Below are 17507 nucleotides of genomic sequence, written 5' to 3'. Positions count from 1 at the left end.
GTGTGTGTGTGTGTGTGTGTGTGTGTGTGTGTGAATGGTGTGTATGTGTGTGTGGTATGTGTGTGTGTGTGTGTGTGTGTGTGTGTGTGTGTGTGTGTGTCTTTTAGTGATGAAGGCTGTGGGTGAAAGCTATATGTGAGTGTCTTTTAACTGTGCCTGTCTGCAACCTGACGTGCCATCTTTACGGTAAGTAGCAATCTGTCTTTTCCTACATTGTTAAAGTGTTATTTTAGTCTTGATGAGAGAAATAGAGACTTAAAAAATGAGTTTACTTCCCCAGTTGACTTTACAAGCTTGTTAGAAATCAGCTCAGTGAATTTCTGTACACTGTGCAAAATGTAAATTTGAAAGAAATCTCAAGTACTGCATTTTCGCTTCATGCCCTCTATCTCTGCTGCCAATCTTTATGATCTACAGTATGTGCTGTGTGTGGTGGAAAGTATGTAAACGAGTATTGTGTGTAGTTGTTGCAACTGCATCATGTCAGATTTGAACACGAAAGTCTTTAAAATGTGCTATCGCAAAACCCTTGTTCTATTTATGTTTGACATCTCTGTCATAGCACATCATCTGCACAAAAAATATATTTTCAGCACCTCACAAATTGCTTTCACCCCTACCTGCACTCCTGTCGCTGAAGGGCCACTTCCCCTCTCCACACATCCAGTAGGTGAGCTCATTTTGTGTGTCTTAGTGTGGTGAGGTGACTGTGTTGCCTATCGGATGACTTAACAAGTCACTAGCCAGAAACGGGTGTCGTTTCCTGAATTATGACTGAGCATATACTTCGAGGATCAGTGTTTGATCAACTATCCTGTTTTTCCATTACAGATGAAACCTAGTAGAAGTTGTACCATAATTGCGTGGTTAAGCTAAATGTTGCAAGTTGTGTTGGCAGCACCGATCATGGACTATGTCAGTATTATCTCTCTCAATCTCCTTTCTCTACAACTGCCTAAAATATTCCCTTAATTCTGCCACCACCCGTGGTGGAAACCATCCATATTTTGAGCCACCTGGAACTTGTTCAGTCACATCAAATGTCAACAGGAAGAAAACGGGATGAAGTCAAGCGAGACCTCAAGTAAGAACTTAAAATTGAGGTAAACCTTACTAGGAAGAAATGTAAGGTCGGTGAATTTTTAGCATCGATCTTATGGATTTTTCACAGGGATTACAAATTTATGATGTAGAATCGCAAAAAACATAAAATCAGATAATGTAAAATCGAAGTTCCACCGTATTCTGTATTTTTTTAAATTTATCTGGAGTCCTTCCATATATTTAAACTCAGGTTGTTAAGACATTCTGTCTCTCCCATATTCTTGTCTAAAGCAATGTTGAATAATACTGATAAAAACTGTCACATTGTAGCAGAGTGCTTTCAATTTTGAAGGCCTCTATCATCTTATTTACAATTTTAATTCTTTCAGAAATGTCAACCAAGCATGTCTTTGTAAGATTCCCAAGCAATTTACCAAAATCAAATGCTTGATCATTTCCTGTCCGTGGATTCTATCAAATGCTTTCTTGATGTCAACAAAGAACATATGAAGGTCTTGGCGACATGCTCACCATTTCCCATAATCTGTTGAAAAATAAAGATCTCCCCTTGCAAAATTCACTTTGGTATCCTATAACTGCATCAGCTAAAAGTCACCTTGGCACAGTATAACTTCATTTGCTAACAGCTGAATTTGATCTAAAAGGTGGTTTGAGAATAGTTTATCACAAATGTTGAGCAATTCAATATTGTGGTAAGTTCTTATGTGGTGTAATTAGAGAACTTTATGTGGTGTAATTAGAGAGCTTTTCCACTCTTCAGGGAGCTGTTCAGTAATCCAAATGGTTGTTGTTAATTTATAGATCTTCACAAGAAGGGAGTCACCTCCTTCCTTATGTCTAGTTACAATTAGAGTGACATATAAAAAATAAAAAAAGTGAATTTGTAATTAATCATAAGGATTGTTGAAAACTATGGTCGAAATCAAAACTGTGCTGTTTTTAACAGATATAGCCATGGTCGAGAATTAATGTTACACCTGTCAGCAAATTACCTAAGATTGCAAGGGTTTGTCTCTGGACCGTTGGATTTTTACTTTCAACTTACATCTTCTGTCACTTGCAGGCAACAGCTATATCAAAATGTGAAATTATTAGGTATGACTATGAAATATCTTCCTATGTACAATAAAATATTTAGTGTAATTACTTACATTGACTTTATTGGTTCTGTTAAATTGGTGTCAAAACTAAGGAATAGTTTTCCTTTCTTAGTATATCCACGAACTTCATTTCCTGATGAAACAAATACTTTATCCTGCACTGTTCCTGAAATGAATACAGCCTTCTTATTTATCTCTTAAAATTCATGCTTGTAATTCATTACACAACAATTCAAGTTATATTTATTAGACACATTAAATGTCAGATAACAACCATGAAGTTACCTAAAGCACCGCCCAGCTGCAAGCAAGATACTGGAGGCCCAGGTAGAGTTTTGAATACTAAATGAATTTCACCTTTTTTCAGTCCAAATACTTGTAAAACTCCATCTCTATCAGCTACAGCTACCTTAACACAGAAATAAGACAGTTTAATAATTAATAAATATCATTTAAAAGATAAATAAGAAGGTACATGTCTAACAACATTGGTGTATTCTGTACATGCATGTACACCTATGCACTTAAGACTGTAAAGAAAACATGCCACTCTTTAATTAAACAATGGAAAATACAGGATGGACTAATGACAAAATTATGAAATGGGTAGTTGCTACTGACCATATAATGGAGATACTGAGTCACGTATAGGCACAACAAAAAAAAGAAAAAAGACTGTCAGTAAGTGAGCTTTTGACCATAAGGGTCTTCATCAGGAATAGACAACATACACACACACACACACACTCACGAAAATGCAACTCACACACACACACACACACACACACACACACACACACACACACACACACACACACACGGTCACAGTCTCTGGCTGCTGAGGCCAAACTCTTTTATTAGTACGTTCTTGATCCTTTTATATTAAAACAATCTAAAGAATACTAATAAAATTTGAAGCATGGACTTTAAATGATGATTCTATGAATATGGTACAATCGTCTATGTATTGCTCACAAAGTTATCATGAAGACAAGATTAGAATAATTGTAGCATGCACAGAGGCAATCATTCTTCCCATGTTCCATATGTGAATGGAACAGGAAGAAACCCTAATATCTAGAACACTGCACTTCACAGTGGTTTGCAGGGTATAGATGTAGATGTAGACCGATTTCGATATGGGAAAAAACAAGTACTTTAGGATAATATGTGCTTTAAAATTATTTGCTTTTCCTAGCCACAGGGAAAATATTTCAGGACATTCACTGCAGACCTGTTCCAATTCTTGGAAAGGGACTTCTTCTGAACCAAGATTACTTGAATCATTAATGACAAATCTGAATGAAGAGAAGGGGTCCAAAAAGATTTTGTGCTAGTGCGCTAAACCACTGGAAGTGTGATGCTATGACTGACACTTTGGTAGGATCTTATATTGTAAATCAGCCTTCAATGGGAATACTTTTTTTTATTGTAGCTAACTAAACGTTGTTCTGGGTGGGTCAATGCTAGGGCACCTAATTGTAGGTAAGTATGTAAACTGATCAGGGGTGCCATGTCCACTTGAAACATGATCATCTAATCCCGAATATTCTGAGAAATAAATAATATACTTGTTCCTGTTATGATAGAATTAGCAGCTGCCTGGATAAGATTAATGTCCAATCCTAAGCCATTTCACCAGTTGGCCAGTAAGAGTAAGCATGACAAACACTTGCAATATATACCCTCTTGTTGACATTTGTGGCACGAGGCCCACCTGCAAGAGCGATTTGTCCCTGGCATGTTGCAAAAAATCCTTTGGGCCAGAGGAAAGTGGTTGTTTGTCTGTTATCTACTCCTGTTATGCAGTGTTAGCAAGTTTTAGAAGAAACAAATCACAGCTTGCTACAAAGAAATGCTGTTTCCTGGTCATCAGTGCAGTGCAGTGGCAGACATCGAGCTGAAAGGGACACCCTGCAATGGTAGCAGCTGTAGTATTTGGACGATACACAGTAATTTTATTTAGTTTCTATCTTTTTTCCCCCTCATATTTCTGTAAAGAACTGGACTGTATCTGTGTATTTTACTGTGTGGATTAGTGTTTATAGAATTACTTCAAGTTTTCTCTTGCATAAATTTTAGTGCATATCTTTGTATGAGGTGGCTTCCTTGTGCAGCTTTTCTGTCACTAGAAGCACCGTGTCACGTGACAACATTTAAATCTCATGTTAATGCACAGTGTATAATTTAGATCAGTGCTTTAGAGCTACTGTAGCTTTTGTGTAAGCAGAGTTTCTAGTACAAAGTAGAGAAATTAGTTTATGTTTCAAGAGCTTGCAAATCTTGCAGTCTCAGGCTGTTGTGAGAACTCTGCAGAGCAGATTTTAGTGCTTGCTTATTCTCCTTATAATACTTTGTGTTCTTTTCAACCTCAAGAGCGCTACTATCAGGTAACTTACTCTTTTGTGGGTGTATGTCAGTACTTTCTAAGTTACTCTTGACTGCTTTGTTTATATTTTTTTATATCTTGTTCATTTTTTTACACAGTACAACATGGCTTGTTGTGCTATCTACAAAAGGGGAATTGGCTGCTGTTCATAAACACCTGGAAGCTGCATTTTCCATTATCACCAGGCTTGTGGCTACTGGTGACAGCTGCAATTATATTGGTGTGTATGTGACGAGACCTGTGACACCTTTGCTGCCATTGGAGTCCTCTGATGACCTGATTGTCTCTGCATCTTCCAATACACAACATCTGACCACACTATCCTTACTCAAGAGTGAGTGGCAGACAGTAGTGGGTTCATGTGTTGGTTGGTTTAAAAGAGGGAGAGAGAGACCAAACTGTTAGGTCATTGGTCCCTTATTTTGATTAAAATTAATTCCACAGGGGTGGGAGTAAAATAATCAAGACATACAAAACACAGCTGGAAGAAGGGAGAAAACCAAAAGAATGACAGAAGGGCAACAAACACTAAAATGGACAAGTCGGACAAGAAAACCACAGAGAGGCGCAAGAAACATGTAGAAGAGATCAAAACAAGACAGCAAATTACCATGGCTGGCTGACCAAGAGAATAAAAAGGAGAAGCCAGCCACATAGCAACACATTAAAACCTCCATCCTAAAAGCACTAGGGTGGAGAACACACAGCGACAAAGGACATGTGCTAAACCTTAGATCAAATGATAAAACCCACCCTTACGAATAAAACGTAAAACTAAAGCTGCTGTTGAGGCACTGTCAGCCAACACCAATGGTAGGGTGCTGGGGAAGTTAAAAGTCCGCCGCAGAGCAGCTAAAAGTGGGCAGTCCAGCAAGAGGCAGTGCCACAGCGACACCGAGGTGGGTCCTCGCGATGGAGGAGGTAACTATGCATTACCCATGTATGGCCAATGAGAAGCTGGCAGAGGACAACTGATTCCCTGTGAGAGGACCACGTGGAAAACTTCCACACACTCATAGTCTCCTTAATGACACAGTTTGTTGTGCGTACCGTTATGCCATTCCATCTCCCAAAGCCAAAAATCCCTGCAGTGTAGAACAGCACGCAGGTCAGTTTCGGAGATGCCCATTTCCAGAGGCAGTTTCCGCGTAGACTGTTTGGCCAGCCTGTCAGCAAGTCTGTTGCCTGAGTTTCTGACGTGTCCAGAGGTCCACACAAACACCACTAAATGACGAGACCATTCCAGGGCATAGATGGACTCCTGGACGCTACCAAAGGATGGTGAGGGTAGCACTGGTCGATAGCTTGTAGGCTGCTCACGGAGTCACTACACAGGAGAAATGACTTGCCAGGGCATGAGAGGATGTGCTCAAGAGCACGAGGTATGGCTACCAGCTCTGCAGTGAAAACACTGCAGCCACCTGGCAAGGAGTGCTGTTCAATATGTCCTCCATGAACATACGCAAAGCCTACGTGACCATCAGCCACTGTTCCGTCGGTGTAAACCACTTCATGGCCCAGTACCTGTCGAGAATCGAAAGGAAGTGGTAGTGGAGAGCCGCAGGGTTAACAGAGTCCTTAGGGCCACACAAAAGATCCAGAAGAATCTGTGGCCTAGGTGTACACCATGGAGGTGTACGTGAAAGGACCTCGAGGAGAGGTGGTAAAGGGAAGGACTCCAGTTTAGATAGAAGCGACTGGACTCAAACTGCAATTGTAAGGCCTACCTGGGCCGCCGATGGGGAGATTAACTGCCGTGGTTGGGAAAAGGAGATAGTAATTTGGATGCACAGGGGAACTACGAACGTGTGCAACATAATTGGCGAGCAGTTGTGCATGACTAACCTTCGGTGGAGGGACTCTGGCCTCCATCAGGACACTGGTCACTGGACTCATTCTAAAAGCTCCTGTCGCTAGGCGAACATCACAGAGGTGTACTGCGTTCAGTAAATGCAACGCTGAGGGCACCATTGAACCGTATATCAGATTCCCATAGTTCAGGCGGGATTGAATAAGGGCTTTGTAGAGCTGCAACACCGTATAGCGATCTGCACCCAAGTTGGTGTTGCTCAGGAAGTGGAGGACATTGAGTTGCTGCCAGCACTTCCACTTAAGCTGACGAAGGTGAGGTAGGCAGGTCAATCAGGCATCGAAAACCAGTCCTACGAATCAACCACTACAGTGCGTAGATCAATACCGGCGTTGCACTGTTCATCCATAACCAGTGCTTTACCTTAATAATGATCTACTCAAGTCACCACTGTCCCTTATACACACATGCCACTATGTCATTCAACGTTAAAGAAAGCGATGTAATTTTACTAATACAATGATCCTCATAAATTTCGGTTTCTGATGTTAAATAGTGTCGAACTAATTTTTCTGCAATGCCAAGGAATTTGTGGAGATGCCTTGTTCCTTTTATTGCTGTACAGTTTTCAAATCTGGTTTGAAGTGATGTTTTCATATGCAGAACCACTTCTTCTTTCTTGATCAGAAAATAGGTAATACCTTTAATATTATCCTTGCAAAAGACATGCGTGTCCTTTACTGTGAGAATTTGGTATGTGGTGGGTCTTTGTAGGCTCGCTTTACTGCCAGGCACTTAAATGTGATTTGCAGAGTATCCATGTAGATGTAGATGTACTTACTTCACGTTTTGTTGTACCTCCTACTCCATCACATGCATTTTTATCATGGCAAGATGCAAAAGTGCCATTCAGCATCCAACCCAAAGTCCACTTTGTGGTTGCACAGTTCTGAAAAATTTTTTGTTCACATACCTACAACCACTTCCATCTGAAAAGTATATCAGCTTCTAAACCTTGGGAAAATTTTCTTTTATGTAATTATTACATACTTTTGAAACACATGCACAGCCAAAGTGTTGTGCTCCAAGTAGTCGCTTGGAATGCAAATTGAAGAACATCAAACTTAATCTTTCTCATTTTTAAAGTAGAGAAGAAATGGATGCACTGTTGCCTGGTCATTGACCCAGTGGTACTCTGGTATTGCAATCGGAATCACAAATGTAAAATTTTCTTCAAAATCAGCTAGCACTATGCACTCAGTTTCATGAAGTTGTGCTTTTTTGTCCTTCAAAAACTTACTTTGGATTTTAGAAACATAGTGGTGACTTTTGAGTTTCTGTAAGTTATCAATTGAAGATCCCAAGTAATCTTCCTGAGATTTAACCACTGTTATCATTTCTGCCCTGTCAGTTGTGACCCTCTGTTTGAAGGTAATACTGTCTGGCATTTCCTCATCATATTCGTGAAACAATTCAATAAAGGTTTCCTTACCAGGGCATTTATCACACAAACTCATCATGCAGTCATAACTGTTAGTGTCACAGACCATTAAATCTAGTAACTCTTTGTAGTTAAGATTACTGAGTTTTGCACCCTCAATCACCAGTTTGACATTTTTATGATATAAACAAACACATATGGAGTGTGTCCTTGAGCATCCAGCCAAGATACGCCACTTAGGGCGGAGGTCACAAAATTTTGACCTTCCAATTTTCATTCAGGATGAGAATTTTTGAAAGCTACATAAAGTTCATTTAAATTTGACAGCACTAGTCATTTCTGCTTTGTTACTTTAATTCCATTTATAACAACTCTTTTACTATCCTTGCAACTTGGGCACATTCTAGTGCTTTCATCATCTTCAAAAAACTGCTGGATCTTTTTAATTGTTTCTTCACTTATACCTACTCGTTTCTTCTTTCCTAAAACCGGAAGAATGTCTTGCTCTTTCACTAATTTTTGTGTTAGTTTAACCAAACGATGAGAAATGTTGAATTCATGAACTATTTTTTTTCTCTTGACCATGAGTCAGGGAGTAAACTTGAAATTTTAACTTGTTCCTCTTTATATGTCACTGAACATTGGAGTACTGCAGAGTATTGATGTAGATGCAGATGTAGGAGGAATTATTCCTTCGTAGCTCCATCAAATACCAACAGTGCAATTCAGTCTCCCTCATCTTCCAAATTCTAGTTGTAAATGGTAAGACAATGCAATGATGTTGATGCACTACACAGTGTAGTAAGGCAGATACAAAAGTTTGAATAGTTAAGCTGTGTGCACACAGCACAATCCAGATTAAAAGTTGGTCAAATTCATCCTTGGTGACTGCTGGATAGTGGCTATTCATTTCAGACGATAGCTGGTTGGTGGTCATGCCTACATATCAGGATGCGAAGAAGTTATGAGGGAAATTCAACAAGTAATACAACACTTTTCTTTTTCTTCCTCGGTAAGTCTCAGCTGAAAAAATGTGGAATTTGTTGTGTGACATCTTGAAATATTGCTGATTTAGCCCGTATAGTTTCATGAATTTCCAATAGATTGTAGTGCTATACATAGACAAAATGGTGTCTGTAACAGAGGTGCATTCCAATCAGAGCTGTCAATGAGTTTCTTTTGGGGAAAAAACGGAGCATCCCAGATATTCATGGGTGCTTGCTGAATGTCTATTGAGCCCTGGCAGTTAACAAAAGCATGGTGGCAAGGGCACCTGTCATCATCGCAATAAGGTCGTGCAAACCTGTGTGACCGAGAGAGGTAATGTAGTGGTTAGTACACTGGACTTGTATTCGAGACGATGAGGGTTAAAACCTGCAACCGGCCATGCCGGTTTAGGTTTTTCATAACATTTCTAAATCGCTTCAGGCAAATGTTGGGATCGTTGCTTTGAAAGGGCACAGCCGACTTCCTTCCCCATCCTTCCCTAATACAATGGGACTGATGACCTTGCTATTTGGTCCCTTCCCCCCAAACCGACCAACCATCAAACCTGTCTGATCTTCCGTGTCCTGGCCAGCCACACACAGCTGTCATTCCTGCAGTATTGGAACATGCGAACATTCTCATTCGAAGTGACTGACGGACCACTATTAAGAACCTTGCTGCTCAAAGGATGCCTCTATTGGTAGTACTGACACACTTGTCCACAAGATGGGCTACTCAAAGGTGTGTGCTCGCTGGTTTCCTCATTGCCTAGCAGAAGACCATAATGAGCAATGAAGGGCCATCTGTGCATATTTGATTGCACATTACAATGCTCATTGTGACAATTTTTTTTCGAACTCCATCACAGGTGATGAAATATGGATTCACCACTTTGAACTGGAAACAAAACAACAATCCATGGAGGGGCGCCACACCATCTCTCCTCGAAAGAAAAAGTTCAAAGCTGTACCTTCAGCAGGTGAAATCATGGTGATGGTCTTCTGGGACTCTGTAGGGGTTATTCTGTTTACTGTCCTCCCTCAGGTGCAATGATCAACTCTAAAGTGCATTGTGCTACCCTCAGGAATCTGAAGGAATGACTTCAGTATGTTCATTGCCACAAAAATATGAACGAACTTCTTGTTCTCCATGACAATGCAAACCCTACTCAAGTCTGTGCACCCAATAGGAGCTCACAAAATGTCACTGGACTATTCTTCCTCATCCACCCTACAGACTTGATGTCACACCTTTCGACTTCCAACTGTCTGGCCCAATGAAGGATGCACCCTGCAGGAAGCAGTACGTGGATGATAGGGAAGTTATTGATGCAGCACAATGATTGCTCTGATGTCGACCAATAAAGTGGTGCCATGTGAGCATACATGACATCCCAGTAAAATGGCATAAGGCCATCATGTTAAATGGAGATTAGGTTGAAAAATTGGATTTTGTAGCCAAAAGAGTGGAGAATAATGTGGTATATTGGAATCCTAAATAAAACCAATCTGCTTTCAGATAAAAGAAATGTGTCGCATTACTTACTGAAAGCCGCTCATACAAAAGAGTTGGTATATGACATGATAGCTTTCACACAATTGTATATTCCTGTGGCTGGACTGGAGTGACTGGTGAACAGGACAGGTCTCCCACCTGGGTATTCCACAGGTGTGTTGTGCAGGTAGCAAAGGAATGGAAATAGACAGACATATGAATGGAGTAAGATATTCTGTAGATTGAATGGAAGTGGAATACAACTTCGTGGCAGGCAGAAGGATTTTGGAAAGGATGTTTCTTATTTCAGGGCTTAATGAACAGTCGTGAAAGCCACAGTGGAGGGTGTCAATACATTGTTCCTGTTTAGGTTGATATTAGGGTACAAGAAGGATGCTCCTCATTTTCAGTGTAGTACCATGTGCAATCTTATTTATGAATCAAGACTCGGACATAACTGCAAAGAAGATAGCTACACAGTAGCTGAAATTGGTTTGCAATACAAAGATTAAAATTTACAAATGATAATGCCTATCCTCCTGTAAATGCTCTATGGCAGTATTCACTGGGATATGCCACAGGGTGGGTCCAGCCACCTATCAGAAAGGATGTTCTTCCCTTGTGCACACTAACCCCTTTTCTTGCGGATATACGGGAGTTGTGCCAGACATATATTCATACAATGTAGGTGAGTTTCGTAGATATGTATACAGCATAGTGCTACATTCGTGTTGTTTGATGATGATGATGAGACAAGAAAGAGTGTGAAACCTAGTGGTGGCACATAGTTTACTCATTTTTAATAGCACCAGGGGAGCCATCAAACTTTGTTCCCATCTGTCTGATGGGTCATTATTAAGTATCATACACCCTCACTTCATGAGGTACTGCAGGGAGGTTTGGAATTGGTACAGACCGGTGACTTTATGCCACCACCTCTCTTCCCTTGCAGCCTAATACTTGTAAAATAAAAAGTTCATCTAAAGTCAGTATTTTAAATGGCTTACCTCCGAGTTGATCGCCACAGCAAAGGCTTGTGATAAAGGTGTTGGCAACAGAAGCAGATCATATTCAGAGCAAATAAGGATATGGCTTGGAAGAGTTTTGTATAGATTATATTTCAAAGGTAGTGCCTGTCTATGAAAGCCTTAGAAAGACATTTAGTATGGTGAGCTGTGGACTGCTCATCAATGCAAATGTACCATCTTCAGGTGGCTGTGGGAGAGACTTCAAAATGGAAGGGACACTATTAAGTGGAGATACTGTTGCGAGTTGTGACATGTTATAGAGATGGAGGCTTTACGGAGCCATCAGAGAGGTCAATGTCCAGGAGTACGACAACATGAGAATGGCGGAGCTGTTGAGGCTGTGGAAAGATGGACTGGGTCCTGAACCGGAAAAGATATTTAGGATCTTAACGAGATAGGAACGTTTGTTTAAGTGTCTCACAAACAGGTTGACATACTCGTATATGGGTGCCAAGTGAATCTTCCCCTCAAAGGAAAATTATTTGTGGGGATGGATATTGTTAATCATGTACAGTATGTAAAGAATGAGGTGGTAAGTTTGTAATTGGAATGAAACTGGGTGAAGTAATGATCGATGGCTGTAAAACCAGGGGTGTGAGGAATGATGTATATAGGCGGTGGCATCAACTGTGGCAAGTGAGGATCACGGGGCAACAGGGGGAAGGAGTGGGATGGGTGGGGGCTTTTAGGTAAGCTTGTGCCCTTGATACAGAACTTAAGACTGTTGACAATGTGTGGGAGGTAATGGTCAAGATTCCTTCTGTGGATGCACAGTGACCAGGTAGGGTAATCAGGTTTGTGGATTTTAGGAAACATGTAGAAGGTGAAGATTGGTGATGAAGAGTTGTTGAGGTGAAGAGGGAGGCATATGTGGAGTAAAAGTTTTATGGTGGGTGTATGGATCTGAGTAGGGACTGGAGGTAATGCTCGACTTCTTGGATGAGTCAGTGAATTAGAAAATATCTTCCATCAGGTCATAACTGTGATCCATTACGACACAGGTGGATCCTGGGAGGATCACATTTTGGATGAGTGCTCTTTCCTTTTCTGAGAGATTTGTATTCTTGGGTAGGACCTGAGAAAGAAAGGTGAAGCCAGACTGGAGGCAAGGAATTCCTGGAAGGTAACAAGGAGCCTAATGGAGAGGGAAATGAGACAGAGTTGAAGAATGAAGGTACGAAATGAAAGAGGCAGCGTCCGATGTTGGTCTTTGTTAAGTTTTAATCTGAGAGGTTGGTAGCAAAAAGTATGTCCACTGTAGTGATTACGTAACACAAAGATTCAGGATGACTGAATTTGGGTGTGTGGCTTAGCGGATTGTTGACACTTAAAGAGTTCCAGGTTTGTTTGGAATCTGGATTTTGTGTGATGTTGGGAAGAAAAGTCTGGGAATTTGGCAAATGGAAGAGGTCAGCAAGCCCAGGTTGGGGTGCTATAAGTAGTAGTAGAGGACTTGGTGGTGTGATTCAAAAGAGATGCAATAAGTATTAATGTGCAAAATATGAACAGCTGAGCTTTTTCATTACCTTACCCACATGTTGGTGCAAACTCAATCTAATTTCCATCTATATGTCTACAATTTCATACATGAAGTTTCATTTTGTGTGCGTTCACTTAACTCTGCGTCTGGTACATACATGGTAACTCATTTTTAATAGTTTGAAATCACATAATATGATATTAAGGGCTACGCTGTTTGAGCTCAATGACTTGTGGTTTTTATTGGTCCATTGAATTATCTTTTGTACAGCTATGTAGTTATACACCTGTTGCATTACTATTATGGTTATAACTGATATAAATGGGATTAAAACTTTTATCAGCGTACTAGTATTATAAGCAAACATTACAATCTCTGAAGAGATGTTAAATATATTTCGTAAATAATTTGTATGGGTCAAGAACTAGACCTTGTGGGGCACCAAATCTGATGTTTCCCCATTCGGAATTTAATTTTAATCCTACGGTAACATTTGTTAAGCACGATTCTTTTTTAAAATATGCTATTTCATCCTTACAAGGAGAACGTCTATACTGTCATATTATTTCTCTTAGTAGAATTTAATGATCAACGTGGTTGAAGGTCTTTTTTAAGGAAATGACTTCAAGATAATTTTTCTCGATCTAGTTCAATTTCCTCCAGAACATATCTACCAGGAACCGATAAAACACAACAACATAAGATAAAAATTGTTTTCGAATGGACAGAATACCTACTACAGTTTTAGTAGCATTGACACTCTTTTCATGCACTGTACTGGGGGGATCTGAATCCGAGTGTGGACTTACCGTGTATTACAGTTTCACCGTTACGTGTTTGTACCTACCAAAATAGAAGAGGGCACATCATTTACAAACCTGGTATATTAATGCCGACCACTGGAGAGAGGCGTCACAGTTGAGCATATTTATATATAAAAACTGAACTAATAATCTTAAATCTTAGTTACTGCTATTGCCCTGACCTTCTGTGGTATCTTCTGCCCCTGACTTGGTAACAGTTTAGCTGTCCTCGGGTACGTTAATCCCAGCAATGTATAGTCCACACGCGAAAATTCAAGATCCATTGTCAACATAAACCTCGTACCGTATCGTATACAACAATCTCCATAGTGATGCATACATCCAAACAAACGTCTCTGGAATGTTATAAATGTTATCGCTGACCAGAGACTATGTGACGCGAACGTGTGTGAAAAATTTTGTTGTGGTGTAAACAAGCAGTTCTTGCGTGTGTAGCAAAAAGAAGGAGAAAATGAGTGGCACTATTAAGAAATTCAACAAAACTAAAAATAAGAGAAAGATAAAAATATATAAGAAAAAGAAGGGAGTGGCAAAAACGGAGGACCAAGAAATACAGGAAGTTCAAAGCGCGTATTCAGACGTAAGTACAAACTTCATTATAAGGATTAAGGTATGAACTCTAATCTGTCAGGAGTACATGTGTCGAAAATCAGTCACCATGATGTAAAAAAACAAAATTGAAAACATTATTGGGAAACGTAAGTGTTTGACATTGCGTACCCATGTGCCTCTATCGCAACCATGCATTCGCTTCAGTTTTAATCGCGCTGTTTAGAACTCGTGGTGGACGAATGAAACAGTGTAAATGAATAAAGAAACATACAACACCGCACAGAAGAATTTCCAAGTCAAAAATTGGCGTCTTGACGTGACCAATGGCAGCTATTTGTATTTGCCGATATATTCCGATATGAAATAAAATAAGCTTCTAGAGTTTGAAAGCTTACATCTTTCGTATTAGCCCCCACACACGTATATGAACGCAGAATAATTCAGTGTATTCAGATTTACAGTGATGCCGTTGAGAAGTTTTCTTAGCGTATGGCTGTGTGTTATAAGTTTTGCGTTTATTACAGGATATTCTGAAGAGCATTATTTCCGAGTTACTCTGTAGTATGTGGTAGAGGGTACACACTGTCTCTTAATTAACTTTCAAACTGACCTTTGCAAGTAAGAAAATTTCATTGATTACCCCTACCGGTGTTGACAATACACTAGGGTGAAGTAGGGCAAGTGTAACCATGGGGTTAGTGTAACCACGGCTTATGGTGCCTTAAAGAAGCTGTATTTTTACCTCTGACCCATCACACATATTAAGTTACTCCTTTCTTTGTTACATTTCACCATAAGTTGTCAAATCTGACATAAATTGGTAATTAATTTTTGGACTTGAATTGACGTCTACATTTTCACTCTGCGAGTGAGTGACATCCTTAGAATTTGGTGGTCTATCATTTTTGCAGTTTTAAAGATAACTGCACAAATTTTTGGTTACAAACTAACTTTTGTGTGACCATTTCAAATATGAGATCCATTTTACTCTACTGAAAAAGCTCTTGATATGCCAGGCATGGTTACACTTACCCCAACTTTATCCCATGTGGGGGCAAGTATAACCAGGGGGGTTACACTTGCCCCAAACAAACTTACCGGAACAGATTTATTTATTTCAGCCATAACCCTGTTTTTGCTATCACACTAGATCAACTAAACTGGCATTCCTGTGCATATGGATACCAGAATACCTGATGTGCTGGATTTGTAGGCCTACTGAGTTTGTGTGAGATATATTTTATTTTTTATTTAAGTGTAGTATATTTTTAAACCACATTTCCTTTTATAAAGTATGACACAGTCCGACAGTGTAGTCCCACTGGTAAAACAAAGAAGAAAAGGATTGCACCAAGAGCTGAAGTTATCACTTTTCAAGATGCCATCTATATAGAAAAAGATTTTAAAAGAAACAAGAATAATAAGGAGAAAGCAAAACGAAAAAAAGCATTATTGACATAAAAAAGGGCTTGGTAATGAAAAGTAAATCTTCCCAACAAAGTGCTGTTACTTTATTCGAAATGGCATCTCGGAATGTCGTGGAAAAAAATCTCTGATTGCTCATGTGGGTAACAAGAAAAAAAGACTGGAAGTTGAATCAACAAGTGAAGAAAGTGAAACTGAAGGAGACGTATCTTTAATAAGTAGTGATGATGAAAATGGGACCATAATAACACTGGACAATCTCAGGAAAGAAATGATAAACTGTGAAGAAGAAAAGAGGCAAACTTTTTTGAAGCCAAAGATAAGATTATAGTTGGAAACTATGTTCTGATAGATTTTTCAACAAGATGTAAGAAAGTTCATTTTATTGGCCAAGTTACCAAAATTAGTGATTTAGGAGATCCAGAAGTGATTTTCCTCAGATGCAAAAATAAGACAAAGCATGGTACCACATTCTACTGGCCTGATAGAAGAGATGAGACAGAAGTTCCATCCTCTGATGTCATTTCAGTGCTGCCCGAGCCTACTTTGAGTCGCAGGGGACACCTGACATTTGGTGTTACATTTGATTCATACAACATTCAGTGACTAAATAATAGTTAGGGCCTAAGTGTGAATATAATAAGTTGAATTAGGGCAGTTTAGTGTTAAACACAAATTGCCAACAACTTTAGTTCAATTACCATTAAAAATTAATAGAAAGTGAACTTATAAAGTGAAATCTTCTTTTCTCTTGATACTAGATATTTTAATATTTTTGTTAAATTGCCTACTAAAGAAAAAATATTACTTTTGTAGAATTTAAACTAATCAATTACTGGCCTAAAACAAAAATAAATCATCTATGAAGCATTCTGTTTCAGTGTTTTATGGTTTAGGCTAACACTTATTTTTTAGTTTAGCTAACATTTTCTGTGTATTTCATAATATACAAAGAGGCGTGTGCAAAAAAGTTCATATCTTGAGTAAAATTTAAGATATTTTAATAATTTAAAAATCCTCAAATTCAGGAAAAAGTGGTTAATCAGGTCACTTACCCCAAGTCTCTTTTACAATGCTCTGAATGGGTACAACAATGCGGGGTTACACTTGCCCCGAACCATGGGGCAAGTGTAACCTCACAACACAAAATTTTGAAAACAATTAATTGACCATATAATTTCTTTTTTCAAAAACAAAATATAGATTGTTTAAAAGTCAATAAGTCAAACTTTAAGCATGAGAAATTTCAAAATAATATCTTCAATAACAAGTTGGCAATTTGGTGTAAAATTTGAACTATGCCAAAACGTGGTTACACTTACCCACTTCACATACCAACGTGAGAGATGATGTGTCTTCACTCTTCTTGTAAGAGGGTGTAATAAAATTTTAAAGAACAGTGTCTTTTATGATGTAGCCCCTCAGCACTGCTCTTTTGGATATTTATCAGACAAAAGAAGTTGAAGGTGATCCTACAAAAGAGCAAGACAATTTGTTGTGATGTCTTGTGAGGTCCAAGAGCATAGAAGAGATGCAGTGCTTGCACTACAAAACAGATTTTCTACATTACTGAAAGCTTTATTATTAAAAATTCCAGAAAGAACCAAGAAGCATACTACTTTTCTTTTACAAAGGCCTAGGCTGTATCGTAAAATCAAGATGTTTTTGAAGTGGTGAGATGGTTTGCCGTCATTCATTCTTGCCATGCACCATTCTTTTCTTGAATAGAACAGGCTAGGGGAAATAAAGTTTGTGCATGAAATATGCTCCACCACACACCACAAGATTGTTTAAAGTGTGTAAATGTTGTTGCTTTAGTGTTTCACTCTTAGAAGTTCTTGGCACTATATATGAAGAAAAAAAAGGTATTTAATGTTAACTGAGAGAAAGATTACTTTCAGTCACAGTGTTC

The 17507-nt window shown here is 39.1% G+C and overlaps 2 protein-coding genes across 3 annotated transcripts in view; one reads left to right on the top strand and one right to left on the bottom strand.

Annotated features, from left to right (window-relative positions):
• LOC126281937 (Bardet-Biedl syndrome 7 protein homolog) overlaps positions 1–13935 on the bottom strand; it is a 118547-nt gene extending 104612 nt beyond the window's left edge. The window contains exons 1-3 of the mRNA XM_049981283.1: positions 13780–13935; positions 2451–2574; positions 2217–2331 (exon numbers count right to left, since the gene is read on the bottom strand). Of these exons, the coding sequence (XP_049837240.1) occupies positions 2217–2331; positions 2451–2574; positions 13780–13935 (395 nt within the window). The remainder of the gene's footprint in view (positions 1–2216; positions 2332–2450; positions 2575–13779) is intronic.
• Positions 13923–17507, top strand: part of LOC126281936 (probable ATP-dependent RNA helicase DDX10) — a 93318-nt gene continuing 89733 nt past the window's right edge. The window contains exon 1 of one of the 2 annotated variants that reach the window (XM_049981281.1): positions 13923–14198. In XM_049981281.1, coding sequence (XP_049837238.1) covers positions 14070–14198 — 129 coding nt within the window. In that variant the 5' untranslated portion in view covers positions 13923–14069. The remainder of the gene's footprint in view (positions 14199–17507) is intronic. The other variant, XM_049981282.1, reaches the window with a different exon arrangement.

Source organism: Schistocerca gregaria, chromosome 7 (genome assembly GCF_023897955.1).
Source record: "Schistocerca gregaria isolate iqSchGreg1 chromosome 7, iqSchGreg1.2, whole genome shotgun sequence".
In the NCBI taxonomy this organism is placed as follows: Eukaryota; Metazoa; Arthropoda; class Insecta; order Orthoptera; family Acrididae; genus Schistocerca; species Schistocerca gregaria.
The sequence above is the reverse complement of the archived record's forward strand: the minus strand, read 5'-3'. Positions and strand labels throughout refer to the sequence as shown.